Source organism: Sebastes fasciatus, chromosome 24 (assembly GCF_043250625.1).
Source record: "Sebastes fasciatus isolate fSebFas1 chromosome 24, fSebFas1.pri, whole genome shotgun sequence".
NCBI lineage: Eukaryota > Metazoa > Chordata > Actinopteri > Perciformes > Sebastidae > Sebastes > Sebastes fasciatus.
Genome location: NC_133818.1, coordinates 10990281 through 11013059, shown reverse-complemented (window position 1 = coordinate 11013059; position 22779 = coordinate 10990281). Strand labels below are relative to the sequence as shown.

General features: G+C 44.9%; 1 protein-coding gene across 1 annotated transcript in view; it reads right to left on the bottom strand.

Annotated features, from left to right (window-relative positions):
• Window positions 1-2956: 2956 nt before the first annotated feature.
• The window catches only part of pard3ba (par-3 family cell polarity regulator beta a), a 138333-nt gene continuing 118510 nt past the window's right edge, over window positions 2957-22779 (bottom strand). The window contains exons 23-24 of the mRNA XM_074627349.1: window positions 15145-15221; window positions 2957-4280 (exon numbers count right to left, since the gene is read on the bottom strand). Of these exons, the coding sequence (XP_074483450.1) occupies window positions 3884-4280; window positions 15145-15221 (474 nt within the window). The 3' untranslated portion in view covers window positions 2957-3883. The remainder of the gene's footprint in view (window positions 4281-15144; window positions 15222-22779) is intronic.

Sequence of the window (22779 nt, the reverse complement as noted above, 5' to 3'; positions counted from 1 at the left end):
AGCCACCAGCTATTCCCATGGCCTGCCTCAGACCTAGCAGGAAGGGGGGGGGGGGCGGCTTTCTAATGAACTGTATAATTAAATGAGAAGCTCCGCTCGGCCCGATTCCGACTACTCTCGATTCCGAGACCGTGATGCCTTAACGAGGGCTGAATTGAAATGAATGGCAGCGGGTGAAGGACAGAAGGACAGCAGGCTAATGCGGTGGAATGTGCCTTTAATGAAGAGGATGAAAAGGAGAAGGGGGGTGCGAGAGCACTCCGAGGTCACTGTGGGCGCTCACCCGTACCTTCATTCTGCTATGCGAGGGTGCAGCCCCCCCACACACACTCTCTATCTACTGTATACTCCCCCCCGCTATCGCTTTTTTTGGGAGCTGTGTGGGAGAGAGATAACTGCTCCAGCTCTCTCCACTCTTTGCCCTCCCCAGAGCACAGCTTTTGATTGACACATGCTAACAAGCTAAGGTGTTCGACAGGGGCGCCGGCAGAATAGGTAATGCTAAGAGAACATAACCGGGGAATTCTCCCACAACCCCGCAGGTTCACGACAATCGACCAGGGAACAGCCTGTGCTTCTGCATTTTTTTAACTTTTCCAGGAAACTGCGACAAGAATGTGGGCTTATGAGGTGTCAAATTAATTCATGCAAAAGAAGTGAATTTCCAAAAAAGAAGGAAGTTGAAGGAGAGGTGGACGGGGGTAGAGAATAGACAAATAGCTTTTTAAGGAGGGAGGTCCTTCACATCATGCAGAGGGAGAGGAAAACTTGCTGATGTGAGGCATGAAAATGTGTCTGTCAGTGTATCACCAGCCGTGACCGCGTCCAGTCTGCATATGTGTCATGTGATTGAACTAGAATCTCTTCTAAATGACCATGAACCAAACGGGGAGACACTCCCAACACACTCACAGATGACATAAGACGTGTGTTGCAGCCGAGCGCTCCTGACAGTGATCTCAAAGCTTTTGTTTAATGGACGCTAAATGCAATTAATACTGGGATGCCCCTGCTGCTGTTGTTTATCGTCTTTGGCAGCAAACTGACCACAAGCACTCGGAGGGAGGCTGTTTACTGCGTAGTTATTCTTTAAAGTACAGTGAATGGCCGGCTTAAGTGCTGTAAGTTGTTTTGCCCCTCAGCGAGAACGAGAGAAGACGTGGTGCCCGCCGATCTACAGGAAATACTTCCATACTAGTTATTGGTGGAATTTAAAGAGGACGTCTGTGTGCTTTTTCTCTTTCCTTTAGTGTGTTATAAAGTTGTTTGTGCATGTAAAAGGTCTGTAAAGTTACAAAGCCCAAAGTCCATGCCAAAGGGAGAAGCACTGCTCCTGAACTGCCTGAAACGCCTCGCTTGAAGTCCCGCCTTTTTCCTCCGTAACATGCTGATGTCACCAAGTAACACATTTGCATAATACCTGCCTAGCGGCTAGTTTGGCACGCTCTCAAACAAAGTTAGCTAGAGCGGAGTCCGAAGAGTTTGGTTCGGTTATCCAATCACAGAGTGGGCCAGCTGATCAATCAGAGCAGACTGGGCTTTTTCGGGAGGGGGCCTTAAAGAGACAGGCGCTAAAATGGAGCGTTTCAGACAGAGGGTGAAAAGAGGTGCTGCAGCACAGCTGGTATGAGAAAAATAAAGCATTTTTTTAACATTAAAGCATGTAAACATGTTCTAGTAGAAACCTAAAATACAAGTTGACACCTGAAAATAAGCACAATATGTCCTCTTTAAGGATTCTATATTTTAGTCAAACTTATTGTAGAGCGTAAAAGTTCTTTCTTGACCTTGGAAGCAGTTGTTGACCAAAAACCTTAACTCAAGGTCCACTTTGAGTATTCAGCGGTATGATTTTAGTTGTCATTACATGACCGGAAATGCAAGTAAGTGGACCTTTAGTGAAGATATATTTTTTGGTCAAATGTATGACATTGTGAGGAGGGACTAGTTTAAAAAAAAACTCCTGATGGTGCGTTCGAGGGCCTTCTCATTGTTCGACTTCTGGATTTGATTGTCTAACAAAACAGCCCATAAATGCAACGTTTTTATCAGCGTCAAACACTCAAACTTTAGATACTGGAATGTCTTTGAACGGCCCACCAAAGGGAGCATTTTAAACTGTTCCACACTTGCATTACCGTCACATAATGCCATTATCGTGGCGTTATCACGGCACGGTGACGCCTTTGGTAACGGTAAAGCCACGGTACATGTGACTGGTAATGAAAAACCCTCTTTACAAGTGTGAAAAACAAACTGTTTTGTCATCACAGGATGGTCAGCAGACGGCTGCTGTGCTTTGTTCCTATTATTGTTTATGCAGCTTGTATCCATTTTTGGTTTGTGATGCTGTTTTGAAAACTCCTTTATGAATAGAAATGTGTTATAATAAGCATGATGTTTATTATTGTTAATAGCTTGTGCCTCATCTGAAGTACGTTTAGAAAATCAATCCTGTATCTGCCGGTGCTGGCTGGTTTGAAAAGTGTGTTCCAGCCCAGACAGGAGAGGGTCAGAGCGGTGCAGAGACGAGACGGATCAGCAGAGGCCCGGTCCTCATTGGCCTTGACACTAATTAAACACTAACCGATAGAAAAAGCCTCCTCCACACTCTAATTATTCCCCTTTTAACGTCTAATTTCACCAATCAGTGCCATCTTTATTTCGGAGAGCAAATTGGGCAGTAATCATTTTCTAGTGGAGCTTTCCCTGCCGCTAATTGTTGAATATGATTTAGTCATTATCAGAACGCCGGCTACTCTTATCAGTCATCTCGCAGGGCAAATTTATCTGGAGATTGTGCTCGGAAGAAATTAAGCTGAATATTTTAATTAATTTTTTAAAGCGATGACTCACAGTGTTGTCGCAGTTTGACGGGATATTTTAAATATGCATAGTCTGGGTAATTGGTTAAATGAAACAGAAATGGGATGAAATGATTTCCGCTCAAGAGAGAGAGTTTCAAAATATTTAATGCAAAATATTTATATATATATATATTAAAAAAAAAATGCATTTATTTGACAGCATCTTTGAATCAAACCACCAATAACACATTTTCAGTGCAGCGGCTTTAAGCAGTGATATGTTAAAATGTTTCATTGAGCTCTTTATTAGCTACACCGTGTCACACAGCTTTTTTTATAATCTGTGTGTTGATCAAGATTTATACATTTTATTAGAAACACCACAAAAATATCACAAATTTATACGTTTAACAATGTATGAGCTACCTCCACATCCAACTAAATCAAATCAAAGAGTGATAGCAGGATGTAGAGGAAGTCCAAGAGACTAAACATCAAGGACGAGAGGATGCTTTTGAAGTGGAGTTACTTCCTTTTTCCTGTTTGTCGACTGCAGCTTCCTGTGTCTCCTGGCGCGGCCCGGTCAAGGTGATCCCTCTCTATTTCCTCCAGATTGATCGGCTTGTGCAAAAAAAGCTGGAAAAGAGTTGATTCTATACAACATATACTAATATATCTGTGTCATTAATTTAATTACCCTTAATTTAATCATAAAAATCAATGTCAAAAAATAACATCCTGTTGATATAAACACCAGCAAATATACACAAAGCGGTTGCAAACATGTATAGACATGTACACACACACGCACACACAGTCCTTGTTAAATCGGTCTTGGCGTGAGTTGGAGAGAGTTATGACCAGATGGTTCCGAAAATAAGCCGTATTTTAGCCTCCCAGCTTGTCACTTATTGCTTTCAGGGTTCTTGATCAGATAAGTTAATATGGCAAAATCTCACTTATCCACACTGGCAGCTCAGACAGCCCCGTATTATGTTTCACAAATCTGGAAACACATGAATTTCGGAGTTATTTATATTGTTTGAATGCCTCGACTTAGCTCTTAGAGTACCTTCTTACACGGCGCCTATCATGGGGTTTTTCCGCCTGGGGTCAGGCTGTCTTACGTCGCCGTAGCGCTCGGGGCTGGTGTAGCGCTCCCTGGCGTCGGGGTGCCTCTCGGGGCTGGTGTAGCGGCCGGGGCTGGCGTTCCGGTAGGCGTCCACTCGCCCTCCGGCGGCTTCGTAGTAGTTGCGCCCTCTGCGGCCTGCGGTGGGCGAAGGGGGCATGTCCTGCCTCGCTGATGCATGGTGCTGAGAGGAAGGGTTGTGGCGCGGGTTGCTGGGCGCCTGATGGGATTGTTGCACGCGGCTGGGGTTGCTGGAAGCTGGAGGGTCGTTGTAGTAGCCCGGGTAGGGGGCTGCTTCTCTTGGCGTGGCTCTGGAGTGGGTTGGGTAATCATATGGATCCCTCCTGAAAGAGAAATATGATTGTTAAAAATTAGAAGACTGTATAGAGGAATATTTAATACTGGTTTAAACTGGTTTGCAGTCGAGGACGTGCCAGAGATTTGGCCCTCCCTCGCAGTAAACCTCCTCCTGTTATTCAGTTTACGTGGCGAGGCTGTGGCCTTGGCAGGATCGAGTTGTGGAGGGGTGGGGGGGGTGGGACGTGGATGGAGAGATGCCAAGAGATAACACCAAATGCCTTGGTAAGCATATATGAGGTTGTGTGTGTGTTTAGCTGGAGTGTGTAGGAATGTGTGTGTCCCAGGGGTCTGCAGTAACGAGGCAGCCAGCTGGAAGTCTCCGGTTCCCTCCCACTAGCTCTGGGTGATTAGGGGCTAAACCCCTGGGTAAGGCGACACGCCGGCCTCGGGGAGACGGAAGGAAAAGAGAGGGAAGTGGAGAGAAAGTAAAGAGAGGAGAGGAGGAAAAGGCGAGGGGCTGCTCACCTTTCACGGGCCCATTCAAATGTTTTCCATCTTATGTGCTGTTTCCAGCGCTGAGTGACACACATGTCTACAGCTAGGGCGAGTAAGCGAATCTAAAAGTCAGGTTCCTCATCGGCCTAGCTGTAAGGGAAACTCTCCTATTTATAAAAGTGGTGATCTACAATGAGCCCCGTCAACATCAGACATGGCATTACATTAAGTGTCGTTACAAACTTTAACATACCTTGTTCTGGCCATACATAGTAGTAAACGGCACATTCACACCAAAAGCACACACGTCAGGGGTCTTTGTTAGTGAAGGCTTGTTTCTCCAGGTCACCGGTGGGAAGATGAAATACTGGTACGAAACAGGAGGTCCAGTTTGAAGGCTTATCAGATGCAACAAAGTTAGTTCCTCGCCACTAAATCAATTAAACACACATTTTTTTCGATGCAATTGTTGGTCTGAACATTAACTGGCAACGGTTCAAATTATTATCAATCAGCAACAAACAGATTTAGACGTTTACTTCCCGCCCTTCAACAATGGCTCCCACTGTAGTTATTATACAGAAGCCTTGAGCTTAGCCTCTCCCTTGTTCTGCAATCATACGCCTGCGTCTCCTCTGTCCGCTCCCTGGAGTCGAGCTCAGCACCTGTTGACTGGCCAATTAGAATGACTCACTCACCGCAGATTAGCTCGCACACAGCTAGTGTGTGTGTGTGTGTACGAGGACTTCCCTTGAGGATATTCACGGACGGTGGTGACGTGGGGTTCTATATGTGTGTGTGTCCCAGATATCAGTGTGTTGGGAGGCCCTGACCACCCAAACAGAGCGGGAGTGGGACGGGATACACAGGTGGTCCCAAGAATGAACAGCGCTGCCTTGTCAGTCAGCAGGGGCAGGAAAGACGGAGCCGCACACACACGACGTAGACGGACGCACACACACATGCGAGGCTTGAGATAAGGTAAGGAAGCATAAAAAAAGACTTAGAAAGAGAGAGATTTAATGTGAAATGATGATGTGAGGAGACAGAAGCAGATGTGAGAGAGAGAGTCTGGGTAAAAAGGATATATTCCTGGGCGAGGAGTGGGAAAACGCCAGAGAGAGAAAGAGAGACGAAGGTCAACCTGCTCATTAATCCAGATTAAATGGTGAAGGCCACCAGGGGAGGTAAAGAGAGGAAAGAAAGAGGGGTAGAGGAGGGGGAACACCTGGGTCCTCAGCCCGTCTCAGGGCCACCCAAACACACAGTAACCTCCGCCGGCTTCCCCATTCTTCCCTCATCACTCTCCTGATTCCCCCTCTCCTCTCTGCGATCTTCAATTTCCACATCGTTTCCACTTGAATATTCATCTTCCTCTCCTTCTCCCTCACCTCGGTGACCTCTCGCCTTAATATCCTCCTCGTGCAGTCTGTTATTTAAATGTTTCTTGCACCTCCCCTTTTCCTCCTCTCTCATCTATTTTTAGCTTCTCATGAGTCGGAATATGGAGCAGCAATAAATTCACATGTGGAATAATCGTTTGACAACACGGTATCCTGTGCACAAATCAATACAAATGGCAGGGGAGAAAAAAAACGTCCATTACCGTAACTTTGCTTTACAATCACCGACTCATCTGTTTCAATTCATTAACCCTTTGAACTCTGCCACAGAAGTGCCTACATTGGTATTTTTGCTTACTGTGATGTCATTTCTTGGAGTATCTTAAAATTCTTCATGTCCCTAATATCTGTACAACCTAAACTAAAAGGTAATGTAGGTCAATAAACTATAATAAATGATAAAAGTATAGAAATTGTGTCATAAAATTAAAAAATATTAAAATTAGGGCTGTTAATTGATTAAAATATTGAATCGCGATTACGCTCACATTTTGTATCCGTTCAAAATGTACCTTAAAGGGAGATTTGTCAAGTATTTAACACTCTTATCAACAGGGGAGTGGACAAATATGATTGATTTATGCAAATGTATGTATATATTTATTATTACAAATCAATTAACACAAATCAATGACAAATATTGTCCAGAAACCCTCACAAGTACTGCATTTAGCGTAACAAAATATGCTCAAATTCCTGTAGTGCCATGGCATGCAGATGACCTTTGACCCTGGCATGACACGGCCTAGTGGCGCAGGACTAGTACTCATATGGGAGTACTTACGTTACTTGAGGGAGGTGAGTGTCTCACAGTTTGAATGTATATCTTAATGTTAGACACTGATTTAACCTAATTTCATCAAACATTGTATAAAAGCAAACATAAAGGGAAGTCGTTATTCAACATATTGTGGATAACAGCATTTGTGTATCTGTGTGTGTGTGCGGCCAAGCAGCTGGGGGATTAGGGGCTCCGCGGGCCTCAGTGACCCACGGAGAGCTCCTCATCTCCGGGTCACACAGCTGGCTTCAGCCTGGCTGGGAGATGGAGGGAAGTGTTTAGTCTGTGTGTCTCTGCTAACCTGAAATGTCCTCCGACCACGTCCACAATATTTGAATTTTTACATAAATTAGGATTTAATGTAGCGGATCCAAACAAAACATTTCCAGTTTATGTGTGTGTGTGTGTGCCTCAGTGAGAAGGAGAGCGAGCCAGAGGAAGGAGTGCATGGCTGGGTTTGTATATTCCAAGTGTCAGAATGAGATCTGTTGTTTACTTGTTAACTTGCGTAACTTCATCTGAGCATCATGTGAAAGAGAGGAAGCACGAGAAGGAGAAAGAAATACAAACACAAGAGGGAACATGCCGAAACAGTAACTAAATAAAAGTAAAAAAGAAAAAAGGCCGAAGAAAAGAAAGATGATTGGTCTAAAAAACAAGTGAGTTACAGTTGCCCGAGGACAGGGTGGTAATTTCCTCCAGAGCTTTTGATTTAACAAAAAAAAAACATGCCAAACATGGCAGATTCCTGCCGAAATAAAACATTGGCTGGCGTCGGTAATGACAATTAAAGGAGCTCCGCCGGCTCCGCTAATCTAGCTTGAAAAGAGCTCATGACAACGAGAGACGTGTGTGTTTTCATTCAGCTGTCAGGCGAGTTTTACGCGCACTTTTGAAACGTCAAAATAAAAATAAAACATCTAAAATCGAATGCAAATGAGGTGTTTCCACGAGCGATGTTAGGAAGAAAGAAATGTTTGCTGCGATGTAGCAATGGGAGTGACAAACGCATTTCCATTCTTATTTATCACATGATTTCTTCATATGTTATTTGAGCAATGTATGTTATTGAATTTTCCGCTTGCTCTTTAAATGTGATTCATTCATGATGCCGGAAAACGGAGACGGTGTAAAGAAAAGGGAGAGGCAGACGGACGAGCAGACAGACACATGTACTGTAGACACTCTGAGGTCTATATAGAGCAGCAGTTCAGGGTGTGATGATGTGAACCGCAGGGACCAGCTAGAGTGGAAAGCTGTAATGACACGCCGTGTAATACATCTGACTCACACTTCAGGAACATCAGCGCCGTATAGCACACTCTCCCGCCACCCTCTGAGAGTGACTGAATATTATATTTATATGCATGTGGATGTGTGTTGGCGGTGTATATGATTACAACAGTGAGAGGGAAAATGTCCATCTGGGACCTGGGGAGAGTGTGTGTGTTGCCGTTTTAGCATCCGCTTTATGACAGTGAAGAATGTGTGTGTGTGGTATAGCGTGGGGAATGGGGGTGTGGGGGTTACTCTGCACCTGCCCCTAGGAAACGGAAAGAGGAAATTACCGTAGTAACCCCCCCCTCCATACTCCCAACTCCTTATTAGACCCCCATAATCACTATCCTGGTCCCCCAAATACCCTCGGTGCTTAACAGCTGGAAAACAACTGTCAGGCTTGCACACAAACACCTTTGTGTCTTCACAGATTTTACATTCAGAAAGGGCAATGAATTATTGTGCTTGAATGTCCCAATATTGGATGTAAAATTTGTGTCATTTAAAGAAAAAGCAGGGCCTGATTTCAGAGCACAGGAGTTAGAATTCAACAGCTAACGTACCAGACCTGACAAAAGTGTCCAAAAGTATTGCAATTCTGAACAGTATCATGTTCAAATCTTAAAATATTATGATATTTTAGTTACATAGGCACACAGGACGCGTGGGCAGTGCGTGACGGCTGCCTCGCTGCTCCTATTGTACTTGTTATTCTTTACCTACTTCTGCTTACCTGCCTTCTGTTTAAAGTTTAAGGATGCATGTATGTGTTTGTCTTCTTTTGTTCACACACACATGCATAAATAACAAGTCCAAATGCTTAAACATTAAACTGCATTCACATAAATTACATCTGCACATTGAAGTCATTAATGCGGGAGCATTCAGATGCAATACAGATGCATATGTAAGCACATCTGCCAGCTATGTCCTCACCTGTTAGCCGACTGACGAGGAGCAGACACGCGTTGCATGCAAAATGCATTAATTGCTCTGCAGGAAAAAACAGCTGCTGCACTTCACTGCCAAAACACTCCCACGCACACACACACACACATTCATATGCATGATGTCCACACACACACTTTTTCTGGGGTTTAATGTGTCATAATTTGATACCAGCGGCGTTGCAGAAAAAAATAAAATGTGGTGAAACCGCTGGTCTCTCCATCAATTACTGTAAAGATTGTTTATTTAAAAGATGTTTAGCAAGTTGACATATTCATTAGTGTATGATGCATTCTCCAGATTCTCCAAATTCATCCTTGTCCTAACCCTGCACACACACACACACACACACACACACACACACACTAAGTCACGGTGCTAATGGCGCTAGGCTAGCTGAGTGCTACAGACACAGAGCAGGCCCGGCAGAGGAAACCATTAGCCACTCCGGCCCCGGCCCGCCGAGGCCGCTCCGCTAATCAAACCAGGCTGTGTCAACAACAGCAGTGGAAATTGGCTCTCACCTAGACGCACGTGGCTCATCTAAATGGGCCCGTGTTTACACTCTCTGCTACTATATACCCGGCAATGACGAGGAATGTGCAGTGCACCAGTGGCAGGTATGGTAGCGGCGGGGTCCGGCTGCAGAGCGGGAGCTTCCGCTTCGAAATGAGAAGGTGAGGAGAGACGGTACACAGCCGGGATATGTAAACTAAGAGTCTCATAAAGCTCACATCTAATGACTCATTCATCATTCTAGTGATGTCATGCTTCACAACGACTATCAATAATCTTTGAGTCATGCTTTTTATTGTTTCTGTAAGAAAAATGACTACAACAACCAGTAATATGTACATGTATGCGTGTCGCGATATACCGGTAATGACGATAACCATGATATTTAAGAGAAAGAATTATGATAAAATAATAATAATAATATGAAATAAAATAAATAAATGTGAAATATTTCTTAAAAATAAATACAACACAATAATTATAATAAATTAAAAATGAAAGGAAATAAAAACTAAATAATAATAATAAGTAAAAATAAATAAATAAGAAATATTTCTTAAAAATAATTAAAATAATTAGAATACATTAAAAATTGAAGAAAATAAAAACTAAATAATGATAATAACAATAATAATAATAAAAAAGAATAATGAAATATAGATAAATAAAAAAGGATAAATTCACACACCTGATTTCCAGCGCCTACCTACAGTATATCCCTGTGGTCCCCCCCACATTGATTCACCTGCACAGGACGGATATGTGTTTAAGACACGTTTACAAAAGAGTAATAACCATTTATTCTACAATATTCTATTTAATTCTAATGAGTTGGACTACATTCAATGCATTTAACCACTGCTCTTATCCAGAGTGAATTACAATAATTAGAAAGAGTGCAAACAAAAAAAGAGTAAAGCTCACATCCAATGACTCATTCTTCATGTTAGTGATGTCATGCCTCACACGATCAATCAATAATGTTTGAATCATGCTTTTTATTGTTGTCTGCAAAGGTGACAATAACTGCAAGAGTGCAAATAAAAAAGATTACGTACCAGGGCCACTAAAAGTACACGCAGCCCTTACTAAGGGGGTCAAAGGTCAGATTTACGTCTTGGACAGTACTCCAAGAGGGAGGGTGATCATGTAATAGAGACGTGCTGGGGAAAAGCAGTAATGACAGAAACAGATGGGAAATGCAGAAACTTTTAGGATCGCCACAACTCCACTTCACATTCTCAGATTCTGCGCAGTTCAAACCAAGTTCACTGTATGCCTTTTCTATTCTATTCTGTTCTATTCTGTGCAAAGAAGAGAGCATTTAAATTCATGCTGACTCCCCGTCTCTTCCACAGAGCAGCCCCGTCCATCTGTATTTGCGGACTGGATGTCATGCAGACTTGTACATGACAGTCTTTGCATTTCTCGCTGAGCTCACGGGGAGCGACCGAGGCCTCCGAGTGTATACCTTTTGTTTTATTTATAAAGCGATGATTCCGCTTTCCCCATACACGCACCTGGGAGACTGTGGGAGAGAGGGATGGAAGACGGAGAGAGCGAGACGAGATACAAAGAGACGCGAGAGAGATATAAACAGAAGCGACACAAAACTGCAGACGAAAAAAAAGGATTGATGGAATCAGAGAAACAAACGCAGAGGAACAGAAAGTTATTGTAAACAGGTAGAGCCACTGGTGCCTCCTCGGCTGTGCGTGTGGCAGAGCCGGCTAAAGCCCTTTCATTTCCTACCGCTGATTCCATTACGTGTTCCTGTGTCTGAGCACAAACACTGTTAGCTGGACAAACACCGCACGCCGACGGGGGCCCCGTTCCTTCATAAAAGGGCCCGCAAATAAGAAAAGGGTCAGGACACCTCTCGGGAAATCAAACAAAAAAGAATCGGCACATTGCTTCAGACGCTCTTGGGTTGCTTATTTAACAATAAAAGAGAGGGGGTCACATCACCTTTTAAACCAATCACGCACAGTAGAAGACGTCGGCAGCTGTTATGGGGCAAAAAACTATTGCGAAGAAAAGACTCTCCAGGACCCGAGAAATTAAATGAGTTACGGAGACAATAACTCTAACTGAGTTGGGTGAGTTTAAAGTGAGTCATTCGACAGCTGGACGGCAGTGGGTGGGGAAACACTTGATCACTTATGAAAGTGTGAGAAGCAGGATTGGGTTTTAATAAAGATGGGGCGAGTGCAGCGAAAATATGATTTCTCCCCTGACCTTGAAAAAGCCATCCGGAGCTCCAAACTACGAACCCTAACGATATTACTGCGCTCAAATAATAACAGGCCTCTGCGAGAGAATACAACCATCCAACCGTGCGAGGTAGGAAATTCTGGGAGCCAATAAAGTCAGACAATGAAGCAGAAATGGAAGACAATGAGCATTTAAGAAGGGGTTTTTCATTTGTAATACTCCTCCTATTCTAATCAACACATTGCTTTCACTCAGCGGGGCGCTGAGTCATTTGTTCGTTTCTATTCTGCGTCGCTACGAGGTGTGTCCGGTGTGGACGTGGCTCATTAGGGGCCTGAGCAGACACAGCCCCGAGGTCAGGAGGTTCATGTGCCGAGACGTGGTGGAGAAAACCAAGTAGACGGCGTGGAAGTGTTTGCACTTTTCAGGAAGGTCAGATGAAGAGTCCTTAAGGGACACTTTTCCACACACAGCGGAGGACACTCGACATGCTGAGGGACAGTCAGGATGTTGCCCTATGTGTTTTAAAGGAGGGTTAGAGAGCGCTTGATGACGAACCTGAGAGCCTCTTTAACTTAGAATGACTGACTGCAAACACACGCAAAAAGATGTACTTGCTAGAGGTCTTCAAGAGTCCAAAAGTGGTGGACCGACAGAACCAAATGGACCAGTAAAGACCTTTACCACTCGTGTCCTTCTCAGTGGGTCGTCTCCATTGTCCAGATGTGACCGGAGCTTCGCGAGGCCAGTACGGTCCTCTGACTCACTGGCCATCGGCTCCACATTAATCAGCCAATTATCAGCCCCGGCCAGCAACGTTACCGCGCCAACCCCGGCCCCCTAATCCAATCACCTTGGGGGAGTGGGTCAGGGGGTGCTCCGATTGGATAACCCGGGGCCGGGTCGCCGCGCCCGTGACCCTGCTGCTTTGAATTGGTAATGACGTTAATATTCTCCATATGGCCGCGTGTGTGTGCGTGCTTTTTGTGTGTGTGTGTCCCCGAGCATAGAGCCTCTCCGCAGGGCTGAGCTGCACCCCGGCGTTAATGGCCAACGGAGAGAGCCAAAGTAGCACTATCACCCTCCCTGGGGCAAACCTCTCCACGCTGTGCCACTTCCAGCCCTCTATCCAAATCCGCTTTCCCAGACTTCAGCCTCTCTCGCTGGCTGCCGTGCGGTAGCTCTCGGCGCTGAGTCCCAGGCTGAGGTCCACTGTCTGTCCTTGCTACTCTGGCATCCGCAACTCTGGATTTGAGAAGCGGGAATAGCGAGACAAATCTCGGTATAATAAACCAGACATTTGGACTGCTAACGTGCGAACTCCGACGACACCTCCAAGATTTTAAAACCCCAAAATGTAATAAACCACACTCGTGTGCTTTCATTAGGAGAGCTATAATGTGGATGGACATATTGACACTTATACAACACTGAAAGTGAAACATATAAATGTCTGCCTCGATTTCATCCCCATCCGTCTGACTCATACCTCTCCTCCTCTCTCTCTCTCTCTCCATTTGCTCCCATCTGTGAGGTGCTTTGCTACATCTCCTGTACTATTCACGCACACACACACACACACACACACACTCACCTCCTTCACTCCCACCCCTCCAGCTGCAGCCCCAGCCGGCTCCACACAAAGGCAGGCCAAATGTATGCTAATGAGAGCCAGGCCAATGGTGGAGCCGCACTCATTTTGAGAGGAAATGGCTTTCAATAATAGCGGCCCCCGGGGGGATTTTGCACAAAGTTCAGCTCCACTTTGAAAAATGCATTCAATTCACTGCTGTGTCTGCTCTCTCTTTTTTTCTCCTGTTTTTTTCGCCCTCAATGAGAAAAAAAAAGAAAAAAAAGAAAAGAAAATTTCCCAGAATATATTTGCGTCTCCACCTCCTCTCGCCTCTGTATTTATGCTAGGGGGAGGCAGAGGAGTTTTGGGGACTGAGGAGTCGTGATTTATCTTTACAGAAACATCAGAACACAAACATGGGAGTCTGAATAGTGTTCAAACTCTATCTGGCACTTTTCCTCTCCCTTTTTTGTTTTGCTCTTCTTGCTGAGGCAACTGTCCCCCAGAAAGCCTGTCAACTGTACCGTATGCATTTCAAACGGGATGATACCCTATGGGGTCTCGGGCCTAAAAATACTTCAAAGAGGAGCTGAACAATAGTTAAATAACAATGAGAGCATTTCTTGAGGTAATGAACATTATTTGAACCTCACTTATTATCTTCACGCCTAATTATATATACATATAATATAGTCTAATATGTCAGAAAAATCTGCTGTTGTGTGTAATTTGCAGAACTGGAAAGGTGTTAGTGTTAATCATAGACTGTATATAAGAAGTGGACATAGTCACCAAAACGTTTTTTCTGCGTTACTGTACCTAAGTCTAGTTTGAGCTGTCAAAGGTCAAGCGAGTCTCCCTTGGTGCGTCTGTCTCCATTTAGGTTTGTCTCCACAGTTACAGCTGGCTAACCTCTCTGTCTCTCATGTCCCTCTCCTTCTCCTCTCTCCTCCTCCTCTCCCAGATTCTCAGTGTGTCTCGTCCCTCCCCTGAGCCGGTGCTGATGTCTGCGCTCCCTGGTGCCTGTCATATCAGGAGGCGCAATAACCCGTGAAATGACTGTTCTCTTTTTCCTCACTCTCTCCTCCTTCTCCATCCCGGTGTCCCCCTTCTTTTTCCTCATTCTCCTCCTCTCGCTTTTTCCTCGCCGCCACGCCGCTCCACGCTCCACTTAGCTGCCGGGGCCACAGAGATGGCGTTTGCTCAGCGTGTGCGTACACACTCAGGTAATATGTGGTTGGACTGATGCCTGCGTGCGGTAGCGCTGCTGGGAAATGTGGAGAGGTGCACATGTGCCTAATTTGACATTTAAACAAATAGAAAGGAACATGTGCAGTTCCGTTAAACCCACACTAGAGGTTTCTTCATCAGAGGAAACCATCCTCCGTGTGTGTGTGTGTGTGTGTGTGTGTGATCCTCCAGCTAGTGGCCCACTCTCTGGAGAGTCGAACACTCCTATTCCTGGGATGAGTAGACACTCCCAAGGCAAACACTCCAGATTTAATTATAAGCTCCAAAGAGGATTAGTCTGTGTGTGTGTGTGTGTGTGTGTGTGTGTGTGTGTGAGAGAGAGAGTGAGTGAGTGAGTGATGGAGACACAAAGGGAGGGAGTGGCAAGAAGTTATCCCTTCATTTCCTGCATTGAGGAACAAAACACACACACACACACACACACACACACACACACAGAGTGGTCTCACCTGGGGTGTGTGGGGTACTGCCGGTCCACCTCGTCGTAGCGGGGTGCGGGTCGAGACTCGGCTCCTCTGGGTGCCATCTGTGAGGAGACACGGGGACAAGGAATGTAAGTATGTCGACTCAGAGAGGTCCAAAGTTCAGTCAAAACACCCTTGAGCAAGTCGTGAACTCATACCTCCCTTATTGAAAGTCAAAAATATGTTAAGCTGTTTGCGGATTCAAGGCCTATTGATGCGGAGCACACACTACCCCTCGGGCTATATGTTTAACCTCAGTAATATTTCAACATTAAGTATCTAAAGCATGTACGTGTTTCGTGTGCAGCCTTGCGGTTTCAGTGGAAACAAAAAAACAAGAGTGGGTGAACTCGGGGAATGCCCCCCACATGTGGTAACATCAACACATGTAACCACATGTAAGCGAACATGTGTGCGTACGGTCGATGCAAATACACCAGTCATTCAGTAGGAAGAAAATTGCATTTAGAGTCGGTTTTTGGGGGCAGAGGGTCTCATCCACGCACACCAGGAAGCGATTGATTAAAGCCACGTCCACGCTCACGCGGATAAATCTGGAAGCGGTTTCAGGTCATTTTGCGTCCACGCTGGAACGCCAAAGTAGTAGAGCTAAATCTTCTACGTTCTCAATTTGATTTGCTCATGAATAACTAAAATCATAATAACACTCTTACTGGATAATTTATACAAAAGTCTGTATATAAAACTATTTAAAAAGATGTATTTTTTTGCGACTTAGTAGCAAAATCGAACAAAATATTCTGCTTCAATTCATATTTGTTGGCGTTTAGCCTTTCAAAAACAACATTTTCACTGCTTGACGCACACAAAGGGAGGCTCTAACACTATTATAGTAAATTAAGTTGTTAAAAAAAGGATCACATGTATCTGCATTCACTTTACACTTTATTTATGTTGCCGTTTAGCCTTTCAAAACGGGTGGCAAATTAAAGGAAAACTCTGGATAAATGAGTGGAGAAACATAACGAATGCAGATGTTTCCATACAAGGAACAAGGGCTCATTGAACGGTTTGATTTTGGATTGTTAACACTCTCAACCGCCATCATCTAAACACCTAACGAGGGATTATTTTATGGTGTTCCAGAGACTTACATAAAGTGTTTTAGTGAGTTGTTATCCTTTTTTTTGGTGTGAAAAGCTTTGGCTCGGTGTGGATCGAAGGCTGGAACATGTTGAGAAAAAGATGTGTCAAATTTTTGTTGCGCAAGTGGTGTAAGGTTACAACAATACACGAGGGTTTTAAACAGAGATGAGAGAGAGAGAGAGCATACAGTTTCAATTATCTGTACTCTGGGTTCTGGGCTCGGAGTTTCCACATACAAACACAGGCTGTTTACTCAGAGGACATTTCACCGGTCAAACACAGCATACACCCGCTGTCGCGTTAACATGCACGCTGGTCAAACACACCACCGCGGCACCGAAGCAGTCGCACATACAAGAACTGACATGTGTGTACATACATAAGCAATCACAGGTCTGACAGACACACACAGAAATCTAAAGGAGGTAAACAGAGATATGTTTGATCCCACACACACACAAGAGACTCCAGTCTATATCACTGTGTTTTGCATGTATGAGTTCAAACTCATTCCGCATGTCAATGCGGCGGCGGCGGCGCATTACCAGATATCATTAGCATGGAGCTCTAATGTCTCTGAATGGGAGCCAGGAAGTGAAAGCACATCAGACGCAAAGGCTGGGGCAAGCTCCATTAAAGTGGCTTGTGTGTGTGTATATGTTAATATTGTGGTAGCGCGTGCGGGTTTAATATGATGTCGGGACGCTCCATCTTTAGATGGCGGTGCGTTTAGGTAGTAACATTATGCAAAGAGAATGCATAATGTGAGGTAAAGGGGGGGGCATTAGGCTCAGCAAGGACCTGGGACTCAGGTGGAAGACCTTCTGTGTGTGTGTGTGCTGAACGTAATACATCTTCAGATGATGATGATGATGATGAGGATGATGAGGAGGGGAGGAAACGTGTGTTTGGACTAAATTCTTTGTCCATTGATTGTATTAACATAACAGCCTGCAGCCATAGGTCTGCTTGATTCGCTTATTAACTAACACGCACACACACACATATGATGGATGTCATATGGATGCTTTCCATGCGGAAGCCCATTTCCCCAAATTAGACAGCCGGCTTTACTGCCAGATGATGTGCCTTGAAATACACACACACACACACACACACACACACACACACACACACATGCATGCAAGTAAACAAACACACAAAACAAGTCTCAGTCTCACCATGGCAACTGGTAAAACAGCAATATGAAATTCATTCAGGTTAGAGAAATGCGAGCAGTCAGACTTGTGAGGAGGCGGTCAGCGAACAAAAAGCCTCACAGCTCCGGCGGCTTGCGATGACACGCACTTTCGCAATTCCTCGCGCAAGTTCGCGTCCTCATCCTGAACCGGGTGACATCACACGCGGTGCTGTGTATGTATATGTGGCATGTGTAAGTGGTTATCAGTGGAAAAGTTAATGTCTTGTGCAGACAGTAGCCAGATTCTCTCCGGACTCCATGCCAGAACCACAACACACACACACAATAGGGAATTTTCCTATTTCAGTGTGTCATGTGAGGAAAATTGAAAAAGCTGAAAGACTTTGTTAATCTTGGACTTCACCGCGTTTGAATGTGTGTAATCTACGCCCGAACTTTGCAATCAGCAGGCTGCTTTTAATACTTCAGGGAAAGCAAAATGAGCTTTAACATATCAGGAAACAAATCTTTCTTACAAAGCGCGCGATTGTGTCGAGTCACTGCCGCAATTCGGCAGCTGACAAACGCTCTGGCAGAATGCTCTGGCGCAGCGTGTGAGTGTGAATGAGCCGAAAGTCACTTTTCCGTTTTTCCAAATTAGAAAGCCGTGCTTTGACAGTGCCAGATGATACGCATTGCAACTCACACACACACACATACACAGCAATCAACTCTAGCAGCACAGCTGTCGCATTCATCAGAAAGTATTGCCGGAGAGAGCTCAGGAAATGAATTTCTTGGAGCACTTTTGGCTTTGCTGTAAATGTGCGATGCTCGTATATACAATGAAAGCTCCAATGAGAGTCCAAGTGCTTTGACACAATGCCTGAGCGGGGCTTTCATCCTGTGACTGAGATGCTCAGATTTGCCTTTTTTCCAAACCGCTTTTCCTGCGCCGCCTCGTGCCAAACGGCATAATTAGCCTCCTGTACTGCCATCTATTCCTCTTCCATCCATCCATCCATCCTTTTTCTTCCTCCCTCCACCCATCTTGGCTGCTAATTAAGCATGTGTCTCAGTGTGGAGCCTCTGCCTGGCGCCCCGTGCCCACCTCCTGTTGGCAACACTTACCCCCCACGCCCTGCGTAACGACTGGCACGGCGAGGCGGAACCCACCCAATATCCATCCTCTCCCCCCCTCCCTAAAAAATCACTGTGATGAGTTTCTGCTGACTCCCCCGTGAGAGGAGGGAACAGATAAGACGGAGAGGGAGATTTGGCATGTGAGTAGGAGGACGGAAAACAAAACAGAGCTCACAGAGTCTAACTACTGCTGCCACTTGTTGTTGACAGTTAAGAGTATGGATTACTACACCAATATATATGCAGACACTCACTCACTCACACACACATACACTGTCTATGGATAAGTACCTCATACACTTCAAAACACCTGAACCATCCCTTTAAACAGCTTTTTCAGATTGAACTGCTGGATGTAGTTTTAGCCGAAAAACAGCAAAAGAAAAAAAAGAGGATTCTCTGTGTTCGTCCCTCTGGTCTGACTCTCTCTCTAATCGAAAGTGTCTGAACAAAAAATCTAAATTTGCAATGTAAAATGGCTCGTTGGCATAGTTACCAACTAATAACCAACCAGATCTCGAAAAGGTCAAAGCACCTCTTTCGCGCTAAACCGTTGGCACACGAGATTACGCTGTATTAGGAGGCTCTGTGAAGTGTGTGTGTGTGTGTCAAACAGGAGGCTCACTTACCCCCCAGTGTACACTAAACACTCCCACACCTGGACCCTGCTCACTCTGAGCTCGTTAGCAGCAGATGGTACACACACACACACACACACACACATACACCGGGACCAAAGGTTACACACACTCAGACTGGAATGCAGTCTATTTTGGTAATAGGCCAATCTGCTGGTAATTGTCTTCATTGTTAGTGTTTGTTTGGGCCTCAACTCTTGACCTTAGAAAATTTGCATACAGTTGGGTTCGGACTTGGACTGGACGTTTTTTTGTGCTTTAATCTTCCCATGTGAGGATGTAACAGGTAGTGGGAGAAGACTGGTTTGCTTATTAGACAAATAAGAGTTCACCACGCTCTTGCTTACTCCCATCGTTTGCTACGTCTCCATGCAGACTGCTTCATCTGTCCGAATACATTTGCCTGGCGCATTCAAAAGAATGTTTTACACTCATCCCGGAAATGTAATGATGTCACTGGCTCCAAGTGGACGAACAGACGCTGAGAAAAAAAACATGTTTTGCAACCCAAGAGAGTATTTGATTTGTTTAAGTGGCTATTAGCCACAAACATGTTGTAACTGGATGATTTATATCACTCTTTCGGGATGTCAAAACATGGAATGGGCCCATAAAGCGCTTATTGTGTTATTCTGATTGTAAACAGAATATTAAGTTTCATGTTAATTAAACTGTCAAAACAAATCAGCGACTTTAAACTTCAGAGAAAAAGCTGCACGTGTGGGCTTTTCGTCGCCACACGAAGCTGTAATCAACATTAAACCTGTTCCATGTGTGTGTCGGTGTGTGTGTGTGTGTGTGGCCGTGGCAGTGGCCATGGGGTGTTGTTTATTTACTGGAGCCGTGTCCCTGTTCCTCTCCCCCCTTTCTGCGGGGTTTGTTTGCCTCCCCACTGCTCGCTGAAATAACATCCGAATACCCCTGGCGACTGTGTGTGCATGTGTGTGTACGGCTGGCTTCGTTCTTCCCTCTCCAGGTTACGATGCCCCCGAAAGGTGCGTCGCAGGGCGCGTGAGAGTTTTGTTCGGTTTACTTTTTACCAAGCGGTGATGTGTTTGTGCGAGCCGTGATGCACACACACAAGCCGCGACGCAACAGCTTCTGTCGAGTCATGTGTTCTTCAGTCCTTTCCTTTTCTTACAGTAACAGATTTGTGGATGTGGGAGTTGACACCACCACCGCCAGCGATGGAGGCTTTGATGAGGCAATCCAGCTCCTCACGCCCTCCAATGGCCTGCTGCAAATGTCGTGAGGTTGATGCGTTTGACCTTCAGGTACTTTGATGCAACTCCAGACTCTCCAGAGTGAGCTCTGTTGGTTTTAAAGGGTCAGTTCACCCTAGAATTCACCTGCAGCGGTTTATCTATCTGAAGCACTGTAGTCCTCCATCTGTTGAAATCAGGCGGCAACCTTCGGGTCTGGAAAGTGAAGCCAATGAGGAAGTGCCTTAAACTTGCTTTCTTTCTAATAGCCAGCAGGGGGCGACTCCTCTGGTTGCAAAAAGAAGTTTGATTGTATAGAAGTCCATGAGAAAATGAGCCTACTTCTCACTTGATTTATTACCTCAGTAAACATTGTAAACATGAGTTTATGGTCTCAATCGCTAGTTTCAAGTCTTCTTCAGTACAAATGGTATTGAATTGAATTTTGTCTCACATTTAGGCAGCTATTTTTAGTAGTTAAAGGTGAATTACATTTTTCACTCGTGCTTGAAAGTGTAAAAAAGTAAAGGGGAGTAACTGTGAAGGTGCAAAAAAATGTAAAACAGATTTCTTTCCACAACATTCTTGTATGAAGAATACGATATTAATGTGTGGTAAAAACGGATTAGAGCTCGACAATGTTGCTACGACAAAACGCCCTTTGTGCATCTATCTGAGTAAAATGATTTAGAGCATGAATTCTTTTACTTTCCGTAAGATGTCACAGTGTGACCTCAGCAAAGAGACGCTCAGGACCCTACTGAACCTCCCCGTCTTCAACTCAAACACAGCCTGGTGACGAGCTTTGAAGTGAGAGCGATGCGCGAGTGAGGAGCAGAATGGGAGATTTCTATCAACTCGCAGACAGATCACACTCTGCAGTTTGCCCGTAGGCCAGAGACAAGCTGTGGGGATAAAGACAGACACCAAATAAGTCCCTGTAGGCCTCTGTCGGCCCAGATGTGGAGGAGGGAGAGGAAAAAAATAAAAACCCATCACCCGGTTGCTGTGCAGCATTGGAATGAAGTGACTTAAAACAAAAAGAGGGGAGCGAGGAGTGTGTTGAGCCTCGGGGATGAGCTGAGGAGACAAGGACAGAGAGGAGGAGAGTCCGTGGACGGAATCGCTCATTGTGACTTTGCGAAGAGAGAAAGGTGCGAGACGTGTGTGTGTGTGAAAACTCTTGATAGCGACGGGTAGAAACATAACGGCGGAATGAGATGTTCACTCTTGTCTCGTTTCCCAGGAGTGCGAGCAAGAGTTCAGCTTGTGCCCAGAGTCTTGAGTCTTTGCGAGAGCCAAAGAGGAAGTGGTCCTGTGTGCGCCAATCAAACCACGAGGCGACAGCCGGCGGCTAAAGAACAGATGATGTAAAAACAATATAGGTGGCCAAAAAAGCCTCTCGGTCTGTACTCTCTTATCTGCAAACAATCAATACACACACGGTTTTAGGCAATTTGGCTTGTTTCAAAAGCGAATTTATGTGCAGAATAATCATGAAGCATCAAATCCAGATAATGAATATAGCCACCTATTATACTGTTGTGTTTTTCAGGATGGTTTAAGAAGGTTTGGTGCATCTGGAGTTGACTTCTGTTATTTTTTTTCCCCCTCTTAACAGAAAATGAAGAGACAATATGGGAGAAATTTAAGAGAAAGTCGCTGCACGAGGCCCAACGTGTCTCATTTCTGGAAGGTATTAGTGCCGGAAACAATTACATTTGCAATGCAAAACACGGATTAATCTCACCTCGCTGGCAAAATACCTCAAGCTGAAATTATCTTGCAAGGCTGAATATTGGACTAAATGGCTTGTAAAGAGGAACTATCTTTGCAGCACTACTTTCATTTTATAATTATCACCTCACTAACATTGAGCTCTACCTCCTGCCTTATTTTCCTCCTCTATCATTTTCCAGTAGCTCGTTCGGGGTTATTCCGGGGTGTATGATCCCAACACTAACTTGTGGTGGGGCCTGTTGTAATTACACGGGCCAGAATAGCAGCGAGGCCCGGTCCAGAGAGCAGAGGACCGACGGGCCGCCTTTGATTGGCACATACAGGCTTCAACTGCCGCTGCTGCTGGAGGATCAGGAGGCTGCATTTCTTGTAATTACTGAATTACGAGATTTCGTTTGTGTGTGTGTGTGTGTGTGTGAGCTGCCAGCATGGATTTGGCTGGAGCCTCCTACAGAGAAATGAACTCTGGAAACAGAGCTGAGGTCTGGCCAAAAGCTGAGGTTTGCAGCCCCTTTGATGGCGACGGAGTGTGTGCGTGTGTGTGCGCGCACATGTTGCTTTTCAATGGTTTGATTGTGGATTGTGTGTTTTTATGTGTTTGTGGTATGTTACCTCTTAAAAAGTCTAAGTTATAAAAATGTGTGTGAGA